At 40.4% G+C, this 24,159-nt stretch overlaps 1 protein-coding gene across 6 annotated transcripts in view; it reads left to right on the top strand.

The window, feature by feature from the left end:
* LOC108036411 (cAMP-dependent protein kinase type II regulatory subunit) overlaps nt 1-24,159 on the top strand; it is a 33,954-nt gene that overhangs the window by 4,941 nt on the left and 4,854 nt on the right. For 4 of the 6 annotated variants that reach the window (XM_050887423.1, XM_050887422.1, XM_017112532.3 and 1 more), the window contains exons 3-7: nt 15,997-16,217; nt 22,542-22,723; nt 22,948-23,048; nt 23,751-23,846; nt 23,982-24,129. In XM_050887423.1, coding sequence (XP_050743380.1) covers nt 16,004-16,217; nt 22,542-22,723; nt 22,948-23,048; nt 23,751-23,846; nt 23,982-24,129 — 741 coding nt within the window. In that variant the 5' untranslated portion in view covers nt 15,997-16,003. Of the gene's footprint in view, nt 1-15,996; nt 16,218-21,499; nt 21,549-22,541; nt 22,724-22,947; nt 23,049-23,750; nt 23,847-23,981; nt 24,130-24,159 lie in introns of those variants that run through there. The other 2 variants (XM_017112534.3, XM_017112537.3) reach the window with 2 other exon arrangements.

Here is a 24,159-nt window from a genome sequence, read left to right as displayed (position 1 = left end):
ATTCGGTGTTTTTTGTAATTTAAGAGTAATGTGCTGCTTTTCTTTGTTGTTTTTAATTATTACATGCATTCCAGACGGACTTAGGATTTCTCCTTGATTGATTTTACTGATTTGGTAGAGGCGCAGAATTGCTCCACATTATTAACAGATGATTCGGGGTTGCCTGCTAATAAAAATGTTTTTAAAACTATTTTTCATTATTAAAGCATTCCGGACTGACCTAAGATGTATTTTCCATTTTCCTGTTTTTTTTATAATTGGTTTAAGGTTATTTGGATTTGTTGGAAGCCAATTAATGCTTCCTACAGCACACATTTTGTATATATATTTTTCCTAAATTATTAGGTGAGTTAAAGATATATTTATTATTTATTTTTTAAGTTTCCCATTTCTTAAATCGTGCAAAGCCACAACTCCAAACAATTTTGTTAGTCAACTTCTGGCGCTTTTGTGGGCCAAGTGGGATTTACTTGTCGTGTTTGCAGGAAGCCTCCTTCTTTTCCAGCTTCGCTTTCTTCGCTCATTTGATTATACGAACTTGGGAAGTTTTCCGCAGTTTTCCTTTTTTTTTTGGTTGCCGTCTAAGACCTTTTCGAACTAATTAGGAGGGCAACCGCATTTCGCTTTGATGGCAGAGCCAAAGTTTCCATTGGCTTTCCTTCGCCTTCGCCTGATCCCAGTCATTTGGCCTCCTCGCTCCCTGGGAACTTATCCTGATTAAGTTTTATTTTTTCCACATATACGTATATATAAACGATAAGGTTACGGAGCCGAGATAAGCAGACGCGGCACGTGAGGCCAAGACTATTATTAGTTGACAGAGTTCAAAATAGATTAAGTATACGCCGCCGTCAGCCAATTAACTGGCGATCTACGAGCCCATTGATCCCATTCGGTTCGGTGTCTCGACTTGGCGACTTCTCGGTTTCAGTTTTCCCAGGTTGTCAATATGCCACAGATGTCACTTCTTGCGGGGCAGCCGCTGACAGGTCCCCTGAAATGTGTCATCGGCCCAAAGCAAACCGAAAGCTGGCCGCATTTTCATTTCATTCCTGCCCGCTGCGGTTTATTAGTCGTAAATTTGGACCTGCTTTTTGTGCGAAAGTCATAAATTTCATTGTCTCTGTGTGGATTTTAATATGCACGGCATTTGTCTGCAGCTCAGCAGAAAACGCTGAATGTCGAAATAAAAAAGCGACCCACGCACAGGATCTCCAAGTGTGTATAAGACACACATGTGTCAGCAGTCTGGTGACAAGGGGAATGGCAATACTGTGGGCCAGATTGACCCACTGACTTCTCGTCTCGAGTCTGTCTCCATCTGAAATCCCCGGCGGCCGGTATCTTATCTGCGGCCCACTGACGCATTTGCCGCGGACTTACTTATATCTAAAGTCTTGGCTTATCACTATATGTACGCATATATCTCCTATGTGCATGCTAAATAGGTTTGATTTGATGACGCCGTTTGTCCTAAACCGACTCTAGTTCTGGATTCAGGTTCTACGAACCATATTGTCAAAGGTAAACTGCCTTCTTTATCTGAGGATTGCAGAAATAAGGCGAGTTTTTAAATGGATTACGTCTTAAGTGGGTCTAAGATCATAAATACTTGAATGCTACTTTTAAGAGTATATTTTTAAATGGTTAGTTTTATAATTTGCAGGATTGTGATTGAAAGACTAAATACTTTATATAGGTAACAGAAACTCAAAGGAATATTTGGGTATATTCATCATTTTATTAACTTTGCTAAATACTTTCCAAAATATACCAAAAAATATTGTAAAATTTTCTAGAGAATTAGTCATTATGTATTCGGTTTAAACTACCCCCTTTGCCTATCGCCAAGGTCGCAGCTTATCATTAAACCCTGTACCTGTGTGTATGTGCTGCCAAAATGAGTTTGATTTGATGACGCCTTTTGGCCGATGACACCTGCGGTTCCGAGTCCTCACTAATTAGAAAAACTTTTCTACTACGGTGGTAACTTTTAACTTTTGTTGATTGCAAAACTTTGCTTTTTATAGTGGCCAGGTGGGGAGTCGGGGATGAGGTTCTCATGGTTTTCAGGGGGCATGGGCAGTGGCAATGATTGACTGGCTGATGGGCAGCGGCATTATCTGGCTGCTGTTGCCGGTCTATTTGCCTTTGGAGCCGTCCCCACTCACGCACTTTACAGAGCCACTGCTGGCTCTATCTGACAGAACTTTGACTTTAATCGATTTAACAATTTTTCCCCTTAACCCCCATTGGGTTAGGGCACCCCCTCGCAGCACTCCCCTGCCCGAAGGCCAGCCGACGAGCTTGTTGTGTTGCCCACAGGCAAACATCAAAAGTCAAGCAGCTGCGTGACGTCAATTGGAGCCACGGAGCGAAGGCCGCCGGAGTGGTGCTGGTGGAGGTGGGTGGCTCTTGTTTGCCCCCGTCCTATGGAGAGAGTGGTCAAAAGAACGACCCACACATCCCAAAACGGGCCGGCGTTACTTCTATTTGCCCACGTACTGTGTGTAATCTTTGGTCGCTTGACGAGTTACTTTCCAGTTATATACTTGCACACATATTTTATATAACTACATGTGGTTGTTTTCAAGAAATTGGATAATTGCTTTGGATTCGATTGTTCCAGCGAAAGGTAGTTGTTCGCTGCTCAAGCTTGGGAAGCCAGGGCAAACAATTTCAACCGAGTTAAAAGTGACATGTTGACTAGTCTGGGGATGGAATGCTTTTAAATATAAGCAGATATTGGATACCTTAAAGTTATATATAGATATGAAGTACAGTGAACAGTGGGGTTGCAGAGGTAGTTTTTAAGAAAGTTGCCTTTCAAAAGTTTTTAAATGTCTCCCACAATACCAAAGAAATATTTAAAAAATCAACTGATTGTTGATTAAGAGACTTAAGAGCTTATTAATCAAGTCATCGATTTTTCTGATCTCTAAAAAAAGGTGTGCCATAGCATAAAAGATACACTTTTACTTTAATATAAAACCATATATTGGTTTTGTTTTAATAATCCTACTAATTAACTTGCTGAGGTCCCAGCTTGATCAGAGCTTCTCGAAAATTAACTTTTAAGTCTCCCTTTTGACAAGGTTCAAAGAGGACTGCCGCCCGCCTTGGCAAAGAGAAAACGCGCCTGGCATTTAGGGCATTTATGCAACACCTAAGTGACCTTTTCTCTGAAATTTCCTTTGAATAACTGCCCACACATGGCAGACTTGGGGGCATCCTAATTGATAATTTAAGGGCTTTCTGTCTAGCCCCACTCCCCAGTAAGCCCACTGCGTACATTCGAGTTTGCAAATTAAGGGTGTACTCGTCGGTCGAGAGCAGCCCGACTTAATTTATTTCTCTGCGAGGCGAGCTGAAGTGCCCCAAGACATTGCAGGCAATTTAATTATGGAATATTTATTCAACTGAGATGTGAAATCTGTTTCATTATTTAATCCTGGCCGCATGTGTATCCCAGGGAAATCTCTTGGTCCCCAAAGTGTTGTCTTCTTGTTGACATTATTTTGTGGCAATGCGAAATGTTTTCTTTATACTCGGCAGTAGATTCGTTTTTCCTTTGTTTGTTGTTTTTAAGATTATTTGCTCAAGTTTTGAACCCATTGTTCTGCCTTGTGTTTCAGCTATCTCCGGTTCTGTGAATTTAACCAATTCTGACCTTTTTTTTTTAGAAAAGGTCCTGGACCTTTGATTCCGTGTCAGGCAGCTTAAAGTGTTGTAACAAGTTTAAAGAGTGTCTTAAATTTGACTCTGCATCTGCTCACCCTTTTCTCACGTTCCCACCTTATGCTTCGCCCTTCCCCAGGTCTTAGGACCTACATTAATTTCTACCTTAAAAGTTTTGGCAAATTCTGCCACGTGTAATGGCCATAAAACACTGGCAAGGGTGGATGTGGATGGCAAAAAAAAATAAAGAAAAACAACGATGAGTTGAGTAAATTTAATTTTTCATGCCAAACTGTTCGGGGGAGGCCAGTGAAAATATTTGCCAGGATAGAGGGACTTGGGGGCATAAAATCCCAGCTACATGTTGCGCTTTTGTAAAGCTGACTTTTTGCAAGATATATATGTATCTTTCGTGCATACATAGTATATGCAAGCTCTGCCACACCCACAGAAATAAATATACACAAACTCTCAGAACATATGCAACCCATAAATAAACATAAGTTGTCGCTGCTGCTCCCATTTCGTTGCTCTTTTTCTTTATGGGCGCCAAGCAACAGTTTTTATTTTCCCCATTTTCTTTCTTTCACATGTGTATCTTAAACATATATATTTATTCATATTCTTACACATATATTTGCATATATATGCATACGATTCTTATCCCACTGCCATTGTTGTTGCGGTCGAAAGGGGAGTGCGAAAAAAGATAGATAAAGTTTTGAGTGTGTCGAAAATCGAAGGAAGGGAGTGGACTGCAGATTGTATTTTATTTCACAGACCCTCGACGGCTTCTGATTTAAATATTTTTTTGCCTGTTATTTCTGGCTTCGTTCGTAAGTTTTATGACATTTTAATGAGCTCGGCAGTTTATGGCTCGGTTGATTTATTTGCCAATTGTAGTGTATGAAAGAAATTATTGAGTTAGGCTGAAAGCATATTTATTGATTTCTAACTGAATTTGTTTCAATGAATTTAAATATTTTCTGATGGCTGAATTTTATTTAGTTGGTGGTTTTTTAAAACCATAATGGGCTGGCAATTTATTGCTCAATTAAATTGCCTTTGCGGAAGTTATTAAATTGAGGAGAACATCTGCTGGTACAAAGTATCTACTAGATACATATGTATTTATTTGCACAATTTAAACAATGTAGATACATTTCCTTTTAGCTGGGCAAAGCTTTATGCATTTAAGAGCGCCTTTATTGAATAGTAATTTAAATTATAATATTTAACCTTATTATCTCGTTAAACAAGTAAACAATTGCATTGCCATTCTAACAAATGTAATGTTCTATCACATTTTAATGACAGGCTGTTTTATTTTTCAATGATTTATTAGCCCATTATGATTAGGAAAAAACGAGTTATCCAGGCGAATGTAATTAGTTAATTAAATTCGCTTCGTTTAGCATTTTTTGGAAGTGAAATGAAATATTTTTCTGTCAATTTCTTTGGACAGTTAACACAGCGCCGATGCAATTTGTTTTACCATTTTTCTGATGGCCCGATACGATGGCTAATTACGCAATTAATTGGCGGCCTTTGTCAATGGCTTGTGTCTAATCACAGTCCCATTTGTCTGGGACGCACATATTTTGAGTTAAGTACCCGAATACCCGAAACCGTAAATTTGTGGCACCCGGCGTAGAATGGCGAGAATTTCTGAGCGATTTGAATACTTAAATATGCATTCGGTGGAAGTTGGGCCTGACGAGTGTCGCCGTCGACTAAATGGCCTCAGTTTTATTTATCGCACGACAAATGTCACTCGAGCGTTTCAAATGCCTGTCATTTTTGCTGCTTTTTTCATCAACTTTTTTCTCCTCCCCCGTTTTTTCTGCTCGTTTTTGGCGCAATGACAGGTAATACACGTCATCGGCTTATGGAACGGTTCTGCTTTGTTTTTGGTTCGTTTGAAGTGGCCGGTTGTTTTTTGGTGGCTGCTTGGGCTAATTTTAAGTGCCAATTTAGTAGGGGCCCAGTGCAGGACAGGCACTCGATGTCACCGCCAGCTGCAGTTGCAGTTGCAGCTACTATTACAGCCTAGTTCGCCTTGTCAAGCTCACATTCTGGCACTTGGAGGTACAGGCGACATTCTACAAGACAAACCCATATGAAACATAAAATACAGCTATGAGAATATATATTGTTTAATAAATATTTCGGAATTTTAGTCTGAACACTTAAATAAAAATTTCATTCACGGGAGAGAGATAAAATCAATTTAACTTTTTTGAGAATATATTTGGTTTTTCCTACCGAACTTCTGAATGCGAACTTCCGTTCTTACTAATTTGTGTCTTAAAAACCGAAATCGAAACAGATGTGTGATCTGGTTTTCTTGCCGCCACACAAACAGTATACAGGAGCATTTGCTTACATTATAACACCATCCTTATAAATCTTACACTTCTGAATGGGATATGAATGCTAATTATTCAATACTTATTGGTTTGTTTCTTAAAAATCGAAATCTATATATAATATGTTTAGTCTATTTTTCCTGCCGCCACACAAACAGCATACAACAACTGTTGTATGGATATTAAAATTTAGTTATTATTTGTTTGTTTGTTAAAAATCTTAACCCACCACTAAGAAATTGTTACAGGAAGTCGTAAATTCGCATTCTTTACAGTACCTTAAGTTTATTTTTATTTTTTCCCCAATTTATCCCCACTCAAAAACGTCATTTCTCGAAGTTCTGTTTACCCAAGCTGGCCTGTATGGCTTAGTATGCACATGACGTCATTGTCTCCTTGTTGGCTAAGTGATTTCCAATGCAGTCGGCAATGCAGGCCAAGTTGGACAGGGGGAAGCTGAAAACGGAAGCTGATTTGCATAAATGTCGGGCGGACGCGGTGGGGTGGATAATAAAGTGGCGAGTGGCTGAAGTTGCGGCCATGGGAGCCTCATGCATATCATCAAAATGGCACAGACTGAAAAACACAAAATTTGCGTTCGCTTAGCACATTTCGCACATTAACCCACATGCAAAAAGTACAGCAAAAAATGGGGGGAGGCCAAGGAAAGCCTTGTTTTGTCTATTGTTCACGTTCTGTTGTGCCATTTTCAAGGCAGAAACCTTTCTCAAACGGCTTTTTGCATAATTATCCAGAAGGTAGAAAGCGAAAACGCTAGACAAGGCGACCTGGTTTCAAAAAGGCACACATGCCAGTGCCTATACTTAGATATTTCAGCCAGGAATAATTGTGGCCCGCTTGCAAAGTTTCCAGTTTATTTAAATCGCCTCCTTGTTTGAGGTCTAATTAATTGAGTCGGCTTAATTGCATTGCGTAGGTGTGCTTCTCAATATGTACATACGAATATAAATAGAGTTTGCCCTTCGAGTTTGCATTCTGTGATGCCACAATGTATGCTGCAGTAATTGCCGAATTGCAAGCAAATTTGCAAATGCCAAATGCAGCTTTTGTGTCTCACTGCAGAACAATGGGAAAGTCCTCTGTAATCAGCATGGTTGGCAGGTAGCAAAGGACTCCATTATGTAACTTTGAGTGCGCAATCAGAAAATGGATAGGCAAAAGGGAATGGGGATTTTTGAGAATTAATTGGGAATCGAAAAACCATTAATAAAGTCATCTTAAATTGCTTTTACATCCGTAATATGAAACCTTTCAGGGCTCTGCAAGACTTACGTTAAAATAAGAATTTTAAAGGACTTTTTTTTTGACAGTTTGTTATTCTCTCTATAAACTAATTTTTATAATTCAGGGAGTTATTATAGTACATTGTAGTATATAGAAAGCAACATATCATTGAATTCTAGTTCTTATTTTGCATGTCTTATATATACAAATTAAAATCCTTTTTCTCGAGTAACCGTTTGGAAACCAAAAATCTCGAGAACAGGTAAACCTGTCTTAAATGAAAATCCTTCATTTTAACCTCTATATTTTAAGTGAGCGAGAAACAAAAGCATCATGTTCTAAAGTCTTAAATTCAGCATTCCCCTTGTAGAATTCAAAAATACTTAACAGGAGTTGCTATACTTTATCACATTGTATAATAACCTAGTTACTAGAAATAAACCTGGAAATTAATTCTAATCTTGGCCCCCGAAAACGTGCTTGCCAGCGCCCTTACAAAATTGTTAATTACGCGCTGGAACACTTTTAATTATCGGCAACTCGCACCCGGGGGCGCACAGCCAAACAGATAATATCCACACACAAATTGGCCTGTTTTGCGCTGTTCGCCCGGCCGTAATCCCCGTTTTGGGCCTTTTAGTTTATCGTCTTAAAATTGGGCAACGGCAATCAATGCGCCAGGCGAACTGGAACACTAACAACAAACACCCAGCCACTCGGCTTTCGGTGCTATTTGCCGTGTGCTTTTCTGTTTTTATCTATACTGCCATGTTGTTAATTGCCGAAAAACTCGGGTACAAGTTTTACTTTTCTTCGTGTTTTGTTTTTCGCTTTTCAGTATTTTTTCCCCTAATTTTTTCCATTTTTTTTTGACTTTCTGCTGGGTTTGTTTGCTTTGAGCACGCGCCGCTAAAAACTGCCACGCGCAACAAATTTTCGGGAGATGTTGCGAGGGACAGGAAGAGTCGTGTTTAAAATTAAACTGAGAAAACGCCAGGCGAATAGAAGCGTTTTTATGGGGTACGAGCGGTGGCGGCAACAAATGTAGATAAACGTTTTGTAACAACACATAATCGCTTTTCATAGGGTGGAAGCTACAGAAGATACAGATAGAGATACAGATACAGATACAAGCACATCCGTTTGCTCACGTTTCGAAGGGAGGGGGCATAGTAAACTCTCTAGATGAGGAAATTTTCCGGTAATAGGAAGTCAAATTTTACGATAATTTTCATTCAGACTTAAACAACCTTATTAGCTTTTATTAAATGTTTTATAAGATGACTATAGCTTATCTTTAAAAAGTTTAAGCTTAAAACCAAAGCTTTAAAAATTTCCTTTAAACCCTTAGAGCACAATAATTTATAGCTCTACTGTAGCTTAGCACCTTTTATGTATTTGCGGGTGGCTGCTGTTGCTCTCGCCGCTGCCACCTTTAAAGTATCTGCATCTCCATCTGCAGACACGCATCTGTATCTGTTGCCCGCCCCAGCGAACAGGCAACATAATTGCTCACTAATTTAACGCTAATGAACATCAATTTAAGCATCCATCCAGCAGTTTATCATTCTGGCCATACTCGCAGGATGGCAGGAGGGATGGCCCTCCCAATCGCTGTCTTAAAATTGTGCGTGGGCAGTATCTTGGGAATTTAACTATTTATAGCCGGCAGATGAGAGCTTCCAAATGGAAGGGTGACAGATGGCAGGTCCTTGACAAGCTCAGAGAACTTCCCTGGGCAGCTTAATTCCGAACTAGGATTCTTGTTAATCATTTGCGGAGAAGGATTTTGTGTCTGTCATATTCGAGATTCCTAGGACGTTGACTTAGACGCAGGACATTTCATTGAACTCAAATAAAATTTGCCAGACATATTTCGGAATACTGTAGAGTGATTTGAGCATTCTACCAGTACAGCTTCAAATCCAATAGATTAAAAAATAATTGAATCGGCTCCAGACCGAGGCAAAAAGGCGGGGAGCAGAGAACAATTGAGACCGGAGCAAATCCTTGAGATGGCAAAGGTTAACTGACAAGTCGTTGTCTCACAACGCCTCCATAACCCCGCTCATTCCGGTTTAAAATTGAATGCGAAGGGCGCTGTGTATATATGGTTGTGTATACTATATAGAGGCATGCTTTTCCCTTCGATATGAAATCGTGTGTATGCCCTGGTGAATTTTCTTTTTCGCTTCGCGTGGGCTGTAAAATTCCTTTTGACAGCTTTAAGCGTTCCATTCCCGATGTGAAAGCCCATATGTACATGCACTGATATTAAAAAACCCACAAGACATTTTAGGGATTTATGAAGTAGCGGCTAGGGATATATGTAGATATATTTGATATTTTTGATTTTAAAATACATAAATAAATAAATGGGCTTTATTTCATAGGGTGTAATGGCATGCTCCGCATTTTTTACACCATTTTGGAAATTTAGATGATTGTTAAAATCAGTAAAACTTTTTTTATTTTATTTAACAAAATCCAGATTTTAAACAAACATTTTTACCATTTTTTCCCATTTAAAAATCGGATTTATTTTTCTCTGTGCATTGTACATATATGTACGCATAACGCGCGCAACAAAAGGCATTTGAAATGAATGAGTCAGCAGACCGCATCCTGCTGCCGCCTCCTCCCCGTATTTTCCACCAATTTTCCCCGCATTTCCCAACCGTTTAGTGAGCCTCTCATTACGCATACGACATGTGTTCTGCTGAGCGTTAATAAATCAATACCCAGGCGTCGTATTTTGACAAACATTTTCAAGCTGATAACCTTTTTACCTCAACGTCAGGAAGGAAAGGGACGGCACTTGGGAGTCCCTGGGGTGTGTGCGAAAGAGACGGGGCGATCGGGTGGGAGGGAGAAAGGTAGAAGGGCAGCGGCAGTGGCAGAAACAAATAAGAAATTCGCCATTAAAGTTGCGTGACGAAGTGAAATTTGCGTCAAATACTCGAAGGACTCCTTCTTCTCGTTGCCCAAGATATACATATATGTATATTTGGGATTGTGGGACTGTATATGTGATGTCCTGACATTTAGAGCAAACGAGCCAAAAGCCCGAACTGCCAGCCCCTCCCCATGAGGCGCGTTTTGAGCTCAAGTGCCGGCGGCGCCCTGAAGTATGGCCCGAAATTGTTTTGATGTGGAAGCGATATTTTGTTGTCACAACACCAACATCCAAATGTACATATAACGTGCATTCATATGGGTATATGGCGACCCCCGTCGCCAGGGGCCTCGAGTGTCAACGAGAATTAAGTGCCCGCCGCCTTATTCTTTTTCCATCTGGAGCTGCCACTTTGACGCATTGACCGGAAGAGAAAACCGTTCCCTCAAACTTAAAAATGGCTGAAAATTTGAGTCTGGGGCTGAAAGATAAACATCGCTGGAAAATGTTAAAGCAGCACGGGGCAGGTAAGGTAGCATTGAGAAAGTGCTCTCAGCTAGGGAAGTAATGTTCGTTTATTTAATGGTTTTTGGCTTAAATTAAATGTTGCCACAAACTTTGGCTCAAACTTTGCTGAACGATGTACTGAATTTCAGCGTGGTGAAAACTGGAAAATGCCAACTTCTAGGATAGTTACATTATGTGCAGGTGAAATAAATAAAAGCTTGTAGAACTATTATAAAGTAAATAAAAAAATAAATAAATACTCCCAAATATTCAATTAAAATACTGTTAAGAAAAAACAACATTGATTTTAATAAAAAATATTTTCTTTATCGAGACACTCAGTTATAATTTGGCCGTTTATTATTATCAAAAAATAAATAGTGTGGCCTACTTAAATGAAAAACAATTTTAAATTCTTTGCAACATTTCACTATCTTTTAAATGGCAAATAAATGCCAAATAAGCTGTAGAATATAAAAAGTAATGTTGAGACAGCAGAGTCAGAAGAAAATGAAAACTGTTACCGAAAAATCAATTAAAATGCAATCTTGGCAAATGTGCCATTAAGGACTTTTTCCGAGAAAATACTGGCCAACTTTGTAGTAACTTGATTGTCTCCACAGCAGTTTAAACTTTTTCCCTCACATTGAATATCAATTTCATGAGAGTTCCCAATGGCCGTTCTGTGCAAAATCATGAAATCATAATTGAGCCCATTGTTGGCTCGTTTTTGGCAAATCCCTTGCATGCGAATATGTGGCAAAAACAATAGGCAATGACACTGCTCTTGAGCTGTGGCCTTGCTGGAAAATGCTTTTTCTTGGGAAACCGAATTTTCTCCGGCCGCCGTGCCATTAAAGCACTTAACCCAATTCGAATTCAATAGAGTGGGGAGGTCAAGTGGACTGGGGTGGGCTGTGGGTCTGGGTGAAGCCCTGTCAATGACACGGGCAGACCTCGATATATGGTCATGGGACATGCATAATAATTAGGCCGTCCCGAGTGCTTCTTTGTTTGAGGTCTTCCAACTGTTGAATACACGAACTGACCATCAAATTCGAGATGTGTCCATGTAGCCAGGCTAATTAGGCACACACATTTACAGTTTGCCGTTCCTTAATGAAGTCATTTGGAGCGGGGTTTCCGAGGCCCGTCGCTCTTGAACCCAAAAACCGAAAAACCCACGCACAGGTGTCCCATTTCTGAATTGTTGACGTAATTGGAGAGGCCAACTGGCACAGAATTCCGACGAAGGATCTTGAAAACAGGTCGTTCCTGGGCCACAAAAGCAACGCCAGTTGGTGGCTCATCCTCAGGGTTCGGTGTCATATGGTGTTTTTGGTTCAGCAAGTTCTCAAGGTTGTTCTCTGGCATCTTTTTGGGGGATAATCTTAGCTGTTTTGATATTCGATATCTATGGGAGTGCTACATTACGTAAAATTATATTAAATAAATTATCTATCGAAGTCCTTATTATATAATCTTATACAAATATCACAATTTTTCAAGACCTACACTTTCCTTTGAAAATTTGTGTGTGCGCATTTCTAGCACCTCTCAAAAGTTCGTTACATTCAGTGTAAAACCCCTTGAATAATTCCGCATGTTAATTATGGACGTGGAGCAAAAACTGATTCCGAATGTAAATGCAATTTTAAAGTTGGATTCAATTTCGTTTGCCAGCACAAAACTCGATTCCGCAATTTTGTAAAAGCGCAAACATGCGGGGGAAGTGGCAGGTGAAAGGTCAGGCATCCGGGGGATACTTTCCACCCACTTTGGGTTGTGTGTGCGGTTAGCTGCTTTCACATTTCACCACCACCACCTGCAGCTGCAGTAAAAATGACATTAAAATGGAAGTCATATGCACATGGTTAACTTGCCACGCATAACCAAGCCGTAATCATTTTGATGTTCCTCTGGAGGGAGGATGGGATGCGATAGGATGGGGATGGGGATCGGGTTCGAGAGAGGGTCCTCAGCGCGGGTGCAACAGTTTACCACGTAGCTGGGTTGCTGGCCAAATTAGTTTGCCTTAATCCCATAAAAGCGCTGCACGCTGCCACCGTCGATAATGATGATGATGGTAGTGATGATACTGATGATAGTGATGATAATGAGGATGCTGGCCAGTGGAGGGAAATTTCATTATGGGAATGGGAGTCCGAATGCAAAACGCGAATATAAATGAAAATGTTAATGGAAATGGAAATGACAACATAAAACAGATGCAGCTTAAGCGGGATAGGGGATACATACTGGATATAGAGGCAAATGTCCATCAAGTGTGTTTAGCACAAATAAAAAAGTTTATATCCCTTTCCTTTCAAAAACCATCGACTAGGTATGCTCTTTCCATAAATCATAACCTTAAAAAGTATAGGTAAGGTATACAGAAAAAAACGGCTTATGATTTGTATTTTAAAATACGATTTCGGGTTTGTTCTTTTTAAAATTATAAAATATTAATATTTTTTGTAACCTATTATATATCATAAGATTATGCTAAGATGATCTTATATAGAACCATTAGTAAGTATTATACTTAAAGTTTATTTCGTCTTGTTTTCAAATTATCTTTAAAGAAATAATGTTTCTTTGAGTTCAATTATCATTGGGGTATCTAAGATGATATAATATGTTTACTAATAATTATTATAGAGTATGTTCCTTTAAGTCTATAATAACGACTTCTGGCTTTCCATCAGGGCAGCAAAGCTAAATCCTTTCAAATGTGATTACTTGAGGGAGAAATCTAACTAAGTCCCCTGCCGGTGATGAAGTTTTCCACTTTTTATGAAAATGTAATCAGCTTTATTCAACCGAACCCAGCTACCTGAAGTCGTTGGAATTAGCTTATCGCCTCGTCGAGTACAGATATTAAAGTCTGAGTCAGCTGACTTTACCCATTCACGACTCTGTAGATACACACTCATAGCGTCTATAACTGTCGGCCAAATGGCTGCATTTTTACTTTCGTACGCCGGCAGCTGCGGAAATTGTGAGGAAATGAAAATGGTTTAACTTTTCTTTCTTGTGTGCTCCCCGTAACTTTTTTCTAGTTTTCCTTCCATTTTTTTTTCTGCGGCCAGTCCACACCCAAATCCTTGACTGATGGGTGGAAAATGGGAAAGGCGAGGGGGCTTTTCATTCAGCCCCTTATTACTTGAGCCCGGGTATTTATAGTTTGCTCAGATGCCTGTGCAATTGCCATTCGTGCCGTGGCAGTGCGTTGAGTGAACCACCTTGACCCACTCTAATTGCAATTGCACCGCCTAATGTCTCATGTTCTCAGACAGAAAAAAGAGGGAAAAAATCGAAAAAAGCAAGTGAAAAACAGGCGGCTTTCAGCTTTTGGCCGGGCCAATCAGTGGAGGCACTTAAACGCCCAATTGGCCATCGAATCGGCAGTCGAGAGGCCTTTCAATTGAATTTCCATCGCCAGCGCAATCGGAACTTGTTTCGTGGGCGGGCCAAACCTTTATTAGTTTTAAATATTTATTTGTTCCGACAGGCGGCCGCGGGGCAAGTTGAATATTAATGAACCTAATTGAAAAAGTTTGCCCCGAAACAACAGCGAACAGGAACAATATCCTGGAGTACTTCGCCCGGGCAGGAATTAATTTTCAAATTAGGGGCAATAAAATGTTGCGGGCAGGAGAAGTTGAAGCCGAAATCCCACAAAATTATTCTACACCCACAATACGCAATTTACATAATTACGCACATTTGACGGAAACTTATAAATATTTATGCCGATGCTGGAAAATTAATTTCTTTGTTGATTTTCTAGGCGAAAACTGTTGAAATTCGGGGGCTTACAAGATAATACCAGAGGGGTTAAAGCAACGAGGTCTACAAGTTATGCACACGCACGAAAGGTCTTCCAACTTTCAGTTGTATCTTTAATTGTTTACAAGAAGAGTTCTGAAAGTAATTACAATATTTCAAGGTCGACTTTGTTTATCATAGCTTATACATAGCTCTTTAATCACATTTATAAGCCCTGCCCCGCCAAACAATAACGATTCGTTCTCTTTTCCCATTGAAAGTGTTCTATAAGCACGTTTTTGAATGCATCAGCAGTTGTGACCTCATGCAGCCTGTTTACTGCGAATCCACCAAGACAATGCCGTCGAAATCAATTTCTATAAAAAAGAAATAACGAAACCCAAGTGAAAAGTGAATTACTCGTAAATTATATTTGTCGCAGCTCGTTTTTGGGCAGAGCACAAATTTAACATGAATCTCACGTCTGTCGTTTGCGCCGAACGACCGAACCAGACCAAAATCTCAAATTGTGCAATGTTGAATCATGAGCCGAGTTGGGTTTGGGTTTGGGATTTATTGTAGTTTTTGCTTCTGGCTGAGGTTGACTGATGTACTGATGGGTGATGGTGGCAACGAACAGCAACAGCGGCGTCGATGGATCAGGTGGACGAGGGGCTGCGGGCGGGTAATTGCCATCTAAATGACCGACAGCCAGCAGGTGACCGTTGGCCGCAGGTTAAACTCGGAATTCCGTCCATCCAATGTCGCATCTGTAGCCCCCTGAATCCCCCGAAACCCCTGAAACCCCAACGGATGCACACTTTCGGGTGTCCCATTGCACTTCATGTGGCGCAGTGAATTAAATGGGGGGTAAAAACGGGGGAAAACAAGCATCATTTTCAGCATTTTTCCATTTTCCACTTAAATTGGTTGTAGATAAAATTATATTTGTAATGTCATTCAGTAAAAACAAACATTTTGAGTACACAAACAAGCAAATATGCTTAAAGCTGCTTATTATTATATGGATTTACTCATCGTAATAATACATTTTCATTCTTACGACAAATTTAACAAATATTTTGTAGAGATGCATCATAAAATGCGCGGTTAAAACCCACTTTATAGCATTTAAAATATTTAACTTAATTTAGCGATAGAATTGGTTAGTTAGATGAAAGGATAGCTCTGTATCTATCTATCAAAAGCTTTGAAATTTGCTTAAAAATTATATATTGTACATAACTATGACATGAACTACGATATCATTTTTATAACGATACTGCTTTATAGCTACTAACTATAACCAACATCTCTTACCACCTCCCAAATCCCTATCTACTTTGTACTTTTTTTTAGAAAGGAGAATTAAAGTTTACCCAATTTAAACACCCAATTATGTCAGGTTCTTCGGTATCCCCAATTCCGTTTACAATTATCTTCCAAAAGATTGTTTTTAATACATTTATCTAAGCCTACCTTCAACTTAAATAATTCTCAACCCAACTTTTCCAATCATCTCTCCCGCAGCACAAATATGTCAAGCGATTCGAGTCGAAGGATCCAGGTGCCCGAGGAGCTGAAGGAGGTGCTGCTGCAGTTCTCCATCTCCTTCCTGGTGGAGCAGCCCCCGGATGTGATCGATTATGCCGTGGAGTACTTCACCAAGCTCCAGGCGGAACGCCCGAGCGTCTCTCACACGGATCACAGTACCGATGACCAGCTGAGCGTCAACTCACAGGATGCCGATGGTAAGTGGAGTTTTATGTTGTTTCTGCTGCTTCTTAAGTCTACAGGAATCCCAAGTTGTTTTTGCTTACGTTCTCTACCCAAGTTATTCCATTGCGTGTCCTGTCAACTTTTTCTTGGCTTAACTGCCTTAAATCTGCTTCGTTTTTGCATTTTCCGCTTTTGGCGCTGCGTGTTGGAAAATTCTTGCCTGGGAGATTGGTACTTTTTTCACGTACTTTTTCTAGACCCCCATCTGCCCAGTTTGTGTTTTATTTCCGTCATGCAATTTGCTGCGAACTGGGAACTGCTGCGTACTGGCTGCAAATCTCTAACGTCAGCAGTGTCAGTTTGGTTCGACATATAGACAATCTGCTGGTGTTATTCCCCCGACAATTCTGGCCATTTCTGTTTCTACCCTTTAAAAGTAGAAGAAAAATGGGTATATTAGTTCGTCGGAAAAAGTTTAACAAGTAGAAGGGTGCGTTTCCTACCATATAAAGTATATATATCGTTGATCAGGATCCCCAACCAAGTTAAGCATAACCTGAAACCTGTCTTGCTTCCAATTATTTTACAAAAGTGCAAATGAGATTTTATGCTCATTATACAAGCTCATCTACATGCCAAAAATTGTTTAAATCGGATCATTCCTTAAAAAGTTATAAATAAATAAAAGTGTGCCATTTCGGAATAGCTTATTTGCTGCATGCATATCTCCATCCTTTTCGCACACCCTTTAGCTGAGTTACAGGTTTCTGATAGTCGAGACCATCGTTGCCTTTTGTTTATTTCGGTTACGAGTAGGTCGGGGGAAATCAAGATTTATTTGGCTGGGAAAAATTGAAAAGTTTTCTCTTGTTGTAGCAGATGATTTCCCATTTCTTTGGTGCTTATTCCTGCGGCACGTGTGCGGATAATTAGCAGGGACCACGCATATGGCCATAAATCTTTGGGCTCCCACTTCCAGCATACAAAATGCGAAATTAAATAATGATGGTGATGAAGCTTTAGCCGAGTTCAATTTGCTCCGGCTCCTGCCCCCCTCTACTGACCCCCTTTAGTGGGCCGCCTCTGTCTGCGGGCTTTTGTTCACAGCTTCCTTTTGCGTGTTTATCTTCCGGTTAATCAAACACGCAGCCCTCGAGGGAGGGGGTGGCTCTGGATGTGGATGTGGATGCCAGGTCAAGTGGGTGGAGAGGGGGCACACTGCTCCTGTCATTAAAAATCTATTAATTGTGCACACAGCAGAAGAGGACCGAGGAGCTGAGCTGCCAATCTGTTCGCTGCTGGAAAATAGGATCCACTCACAGCCAGACTTTCAAAGCTCCAACTGGCTTGTGTCAATTAAAGGGGGCTTAGTTTGGTTGAAAAACATCCATTGCAGAAAGTAGAAAGTTTATGGAAAGCATAACAGAGTGCAGGAAAGTCATCTTTCATCTTTTAAAGATTTAGAGAAATATGTCACTTGGCTTACAAGTTGCGCTACTATTTCTTAATGGAACTACGAGTTATATAACTTCAGCTCAAATGTCAGAAAAGATTATAAATTTGTTGATAAATGCTTATCTTTAACAACTTTTTATGAAAAACTTAAAACAAGGATTCAATTAAGGAAGCTTAAGTTCCTTCTGCAAGATTATAAATCTCCTGATAAAGGCTGATCCCTAAAACGCCTGCTAAATAGTTGAAAAGCCTTTCTTTAAATGGATATATTATAAATGTATATTTTCCTTTTTTGTATATATTATATATATATTTTTTTTATATAAATTAGTAATGAAAATAGTTTTAAATCCTTTAAGCCTTTACTTTAGTAGCCTATAGCTTTCATTTCCTTCCTCTTATATTACTTAAAAATGTTTCAACCGGCGGTGAAAAGGTTAGAGGCATCATAGATGGCTCGGGACCCTTTGTCTCACTATTAACGTCTGGCTGTCATGGCCAACTTTATCCGCTTTGGCTGCCCAGTGAAGCCAGCGGAATCGCTTCAAGCTCCCATCTCAACTGGAGCGAAAATGGCACGCAAATAGCTACTGGCCACGCCCACCGCCTGCCACGCTTTTCCGCCACCGCCCCCCGCTGGCTTTTCCATCGATCCAAGTCTGTATTTTTACGCTTTGATGTCTATATTTGTGGCCGGAAACCTTGCTGCAAAGTTTCTTTGTATTTAACTTTGGGCTTTAAAGCTGGTGTGACATTAATATCGCGCATACGCCGCATAGGCTCTCTAAGGTGGGTGTGCTGGGCGAGGTGGTCAAAGGTAGGCGCTTGCCTTGGTACATTTTATTAACACTCCTGTTGGCCACAGCGTCAAACCGAGGGAAAAAGGGGAGCAAGCGGTGTATGGATGGATGGTCAGGAGCAGGAGCAGGAGCATCAGAACCATCAGGACTAGCAGTACTTAGTGAAGCATACTGATGAACAGCTCAGCAGCCGCATACGCTTCATCGGGCACACAGGGCGCATGACACGCCCCCCGGGTGGGGGGATGGTGGCGGTGGTGATGTGCTCCAAGGGGCTGGGGAAGGGGGGCGTGGCCGGTCTTGTGGAGTGAGTTACATTTCAACATTATTGACATGCCAGCAGCGCTTTGCGGCAGGACTTCAGGCTGCGTCGGTGGCAAAAACCTGAACGGAAATGCCATCTCCCTCGGTTTTTCATCTAACCAACCCGACATCATCCTCCTGTTGCGCTTAATAATAATGTGTATATGAATGCTTATATGAAAAAGCTGAGGGAATGCTCATGTTAATCAAGACAAAGCAAAGTGTTGCTGCTATTTATAAAGCAGCACGGAGGAAAAAAAATAGAGAAATTTGTATAAAAAATGTTAGTTTTTTTTTAAACTAAATCATATTTAAAATCATTTTTAATCAGGAACCGAAAATAATCACTAGGCTTATCAAAATCTTTATTAAATGTCATATTAGGTGTCTAAAAGAATGCAATAATTTACTCTAAACTCAAAAGTACCTTTAAAACGAAGCTCTATTTTAGACAAGAGTAAATAGAGTTTTTTTTTATTCCAAATGCTATAATTTTACACTCCTTTTGGTTAAAAAATAAAAAAATAAATATTTTTTTAAATATTTAAAGGAAAATTTATAGAGTTTGATTTTACAGAATCTTTTATATCTTTATAAAAACCTTAAAACTATTATTATAAACTAATTCAACTTCAACTAATATTAATAAAACTACTTTTTCACCTGAGGTCTTTTCGGTTAGAAAAGTTCCAACTTTGTCCTTTGTAGCATTGCCCCACTTATCCAATCAAGGAGACATTTCTCTCAGTGCTTAGCCAACAAAGCGACAGACAGCTGGCACACTCACACATGTGGGATACAGCTGGAGGGAGGTCTATGGCGGAGCTGTATAAATAGACGGCCGACAACCACTGGACCGCTTGAGTGGCGTGTTGTGCTGCCTACTTACAGGCACTATTTCCGCCTTGGTTTGACGTTTGCCTGTCCCTGTCATCAGCGACTCCGGCGGAGGAGGAGCATGGGTTGGGATGGGGATGTGGTCGGTGATGTGGCGATGGCGATGCTGCGCCTCTTGTGGCACCATCGCCACTTTCAGTCGCTCGGAGGACGTCACAAGGCTAGCACGCACATCCAAAACTGTCTTTCAGTCGGTCTGTCATTCAGTTTTTCAGCCCAACGTCACCACTCATTCCTTCCGCCCCACGTCGTCATCGTCGGAAGTTGTCGCCCTATATAGAAATATATACGGATATATATCCCTCGATCCCGTCGCCGCAGTCCTCGTTGCCGTTGTCTCACTCGGCTAATGAAATTAATGCAGCCAACTTTTTATTTGCCATCCTTAATTGAATACCCCAGCTTATTTGCCCGAGTGCAAGTGTGTGTTTGTGGAGCAAGCAACTTACTTAATTGAAATACTTTCGGTGCATCAATTACCAAATGATATTCAAAGTTTTGCCAGTGCGTTGAGTCTTAATCTAGGATCTCTGCTAGTTTCATTTTCATCTGGGTTGGGAAATTTTTGAAGTTCAAGCCGATTAATTAATTAGCTTCTGAGCAATGCAGGTTTTTGTTACAAGTATAATGTAATTAGAATTTATGTTTAAATTGAATTTCTGGTATTAAGCACACAAATTTTTATCAATAAAATTTTATAAAATTCTGATTCCTGGAGATAAGTATTATTCAGTTTCAGTTATATAAAGCAATTAATCTTAAATTAAGAATAGGTTGTTCGTGGATAACATTTTTGTAGCCAAAAAAAATCTGGGAATCGGAAATAGTATTTTTTTTAATTAATTTAAAAATATTCATACAGATCTTCTCAGAAGAAAGGTACATTCTATATTGCGTCAGTGATAGATTGATATTTTATCGTATTATCTTGCATCTACATCTGCAAATCAAAAACCTCAAAAATCAAGAACGCAGTATTTTCTTGACTAATAATTTGATAGAACCCCATCCAACGGAGATTAAAAATGCCATAAATTAGGAAATGGAATTTTCCTGATTGATAGACATTCGAAAATCCTCTACCAATTACCAGATTGTAAATCAAAAATCACGGACCTCAACAGGCCTGGCACACCGGGCTGTAATAAAAACCAGAGCAGCGCACGGAGGCAATTGCTGTCCAAGATTTGGACGTGGGCGTCATAGCTGTTGCTCACACAATGCAAACAGTACATATAGCCGGGGCCTGGGACCTGGATAAATACTTGTCTGGAGGGGAAAATAGACGTGCACTTGGCTCTCGAAACGTCTTGGTTTACAATTTTTGTGGCCCTCGTCGAGGAGCAGTGGGGGAAACTAGGGGCACTTCCAGAATGCGTGGCTGAGCGACTGTTGGGTAATTGCATCATTAGGTTGACACTCCAACTGGAAACTTGACACGCCTGCGGGTGAGGGAAAAACTGCAAACATTTTCTGCCAATCCGAATGCGAAACTGAATCGAATCGGCAACTGAAACTCGGCGATTTCGCTGTGGAAGAACAGATATACAAACATTTTCGACTGACTCGATGAAGGCTTCGCCAAGCATTCGAGTGCATAAATATTTATTACGCATACGCAGCGTGTGACGGGAAAGCCAAAAGCCTGGTGTTTGCTTTGGATTTGTTTTGATTATTTTTTTTTTGCCCCCACATCACTCACCTTGGGTTACATACACATAAACCCATCGCGACTGTACATACACACACTTTTTGCCTACTTATTTCTGAACGTGTTCGCACCTAACTGGTTTTCATTTTCGCGCTCGTTGCAACCCATTTGAAATCGTAACTAAATTCGGAAACACGCACAGAGAGCCGCAGTGCAATTGAAAATGTCCACTCAGGTGTCTGGTAATTTATTGGCCGGTGAGTAGTAGCAAGACCGAGTTTCGTTGACCAAAAATATAGCATAAAGACCAAAAAACATGCTCACTTAAGGTGTTGTGTTCGGCCCGAATGTATAGTCACAGCCATTGATTTTGCGGTCATGTGAACCAGAACAAACATTTGAATATCTGTGGCGGAGGAGGAGAAGAAAGGAGCTTTGTTTGTCCTCCTGTTTGACAAATAATCTGGGAAGGCAATCTCAGCTGGACAATGTCGTCCTCGCAGTCCAAAGCTAGTTTTGAGATAGTCTCATACATGGTAAAATCTTTAAGATAAAAAAGTATCTTGATATTTCTAAACTTTGTTTACAAAAGTATACAGTATATATGTTTTATGCTTAAATTATCTGATTTATATAACATTAGTATCTTAATTAAAATACTTCTTATGGTCACAAATACAATTAAACTTAAAGCAGGGTTTATGATTAACCAAAACCATTTTTTTAATCTTGTACGTTTTTGTGACTTTAAAATTTATTCAAAATTGATTCATAATTGTATTCTTTGTACCTCCTTTGTATCTTTTATAATTTTGGCACTTTAAGTGAACCGAAATTAATTCCATTAAAATTGAGATTCCTAACTTAGTTTAAATATATATTAAATGGCATTGAAGACTAATAATGATGCAGGGACTGCTGCACATGCTCTCCAGTTTCCCGTACATGGATCCAAATTCCATTGGATTATGCTGCCTGCCGCTGAAATGCGAGCCCCTCTGCATTTTCATTTGAATTGCAGTTGTGGAACAGCAGGAGATGTGCCAGAGCAGCAGATTCCAGGCTGATGGCACTGCTCAGATAGCAGTCCATTTTGCAGGTCATTAAATGAAGACGTCGCTCGTTGCTGTTCGGGGGATTCGTTTTGAGATGCTGCCAGAGTCTCTGCTTGTGATTACACACTTTGATTAGGGCCTGCAACAGACTTGGAACACAAATCTGATGTATGCTTTCCATTTGTATCATTCCAGCAGAACCACCAGTGATGGCCAGCTCGCGCCGCAAATCAGTCTTCGCCGAGGCCTACGATCCGGAGGCGGACGACGACGATGATGGCGCCACCGCCGTGTTCCCCAAGACAGATGAGCAGCGGGCCCGGCTGGTGGAGTCGGTGAAGAACGTCCTCCTCTTCCGATCCCTCGAAAAAGAGCAGGTTCGTGGCAGCCACTACACTGCATAAATCATATCATAACGAGGGGAGTCCCCCGGAAAAGGGGCAGGAGCAGGCACACACGCATCCGCGTTTAACCCGAATAAGTGTCTGCCTGCGGTTGCCCTTTTACGGGGGATTATCCCCCATCAGGCGGGCTGCTGTCCCCATCCTCCTCTCCTCTGGGACCTATAGCTCACCCCCTTGTAACTGATTTGTTTTCGCAGATGAACCAGGTCCTGGATGCCATGTTCGAGCGGAAGGTTCAGCCCGGCGACTATATCATCCGCCAGGGCGACGACGGCGATAACTTTTATGTTATTGAATCGTAAGTAAAACAAAACAAATTTCCAATCAAACTCCATGAATAATGCACATTTGATGTTGGCCCGAAGTTAACCTCAAGTTGGGGCAACTTTTCGTGATTTTGCTGGGGCTGTTTAAAGTTAGCATGGCTATAAAAGTTATATTTTAAATTATAGCAAACCAGTTTGGGTTAAATGTAAGCTTTGGCAGTATGGATTCCATATACATACATTTTATTCAAAGCTTTGAATTAGTTTTGGTATTTAAAAACACTCTTTGAGTTTTGGGAGTTTTTATTGAGATTTTTATTGTTAAAAGAAAATTCTAAAGAAACCCTTTTCATATTGAAAGCATTTTTTCAGTGAACAATAAATTAAATCAGCTAGGTTAATATGGTATTCTGGAATAAACATTGTGATTAACAATCTTTCTTTAATTCCCATAAATTTTTCACATTATTCAAAGCAAATTAAACGTTTTGAAAGAACTCAAAGCAGTGTAACCGCATAATTACTCATGCAGAACTGCGAGGCTCATTCATTTATGTGCGGCTTAATTAATTTGTGTTTGAATGGGAATTAGCATTTGATATGGCAATTAATGAGTACTCACATATTGATGAGCACACACGCACCGCATCAATTATAAATCGCACTCGATTTGAGGGGACTTTTCGTACATCTCTGGCCGCACTAACCCCCCGAATTTTTCCGTACTCCCGCAGAGGCGTCTACAAAGTCTTTATTAATGACAAGCACATTAACACCTACAATCACACCGGACTCTTTGGCGAATTAGCGCTGCTCTACAATATGCCCAGGTATGCGACCCCCTCGTATTTGATCGATTCATTATGCCAAATTTTCCGCGCTGTCTGCGCCACAATTACAATGTGCTAATGGCTCCATGTAGACTATCTATAGACGCGTCTCTAATGTTGAACTTAAATATCTAGAGCGGCCACCGTGCAGGCGGAAACGAGTGGTCTCCTCTGGGCCATGGATCGCCAGACCTTCCGCCGCATCCTGTTGAAGTCCGCCTTCAGGAAGCGGAAAATGTACGAGGAGCTGCTGAACAGCGTGCCCATGCTGAAGGCCTTGCAGGTGAGTCCGCCCTTCTATCCTTCCTCGCTC

This window comes from Drosophila biarmipes, chromosome 2R, assembly GCF_025231255.1.
Source record: "Drosophila biarmipes strain raj3 chromosome 2R, RU_DBia_V1.1, whole genome shotgun sequence".
Taxonomy (NCBI): domain Eukaryota; kingdom Metazoa; phylum Arthropoda; class Insecta; order Diptera; family Drosophilidae; genus Drosophila; species Drosophila biarmipes.
The sequence above is the reverse complement of the archived record's forward strand: the minus strand, read 5'-3'. Positions and strand labels throughout refer to the sequence as shown.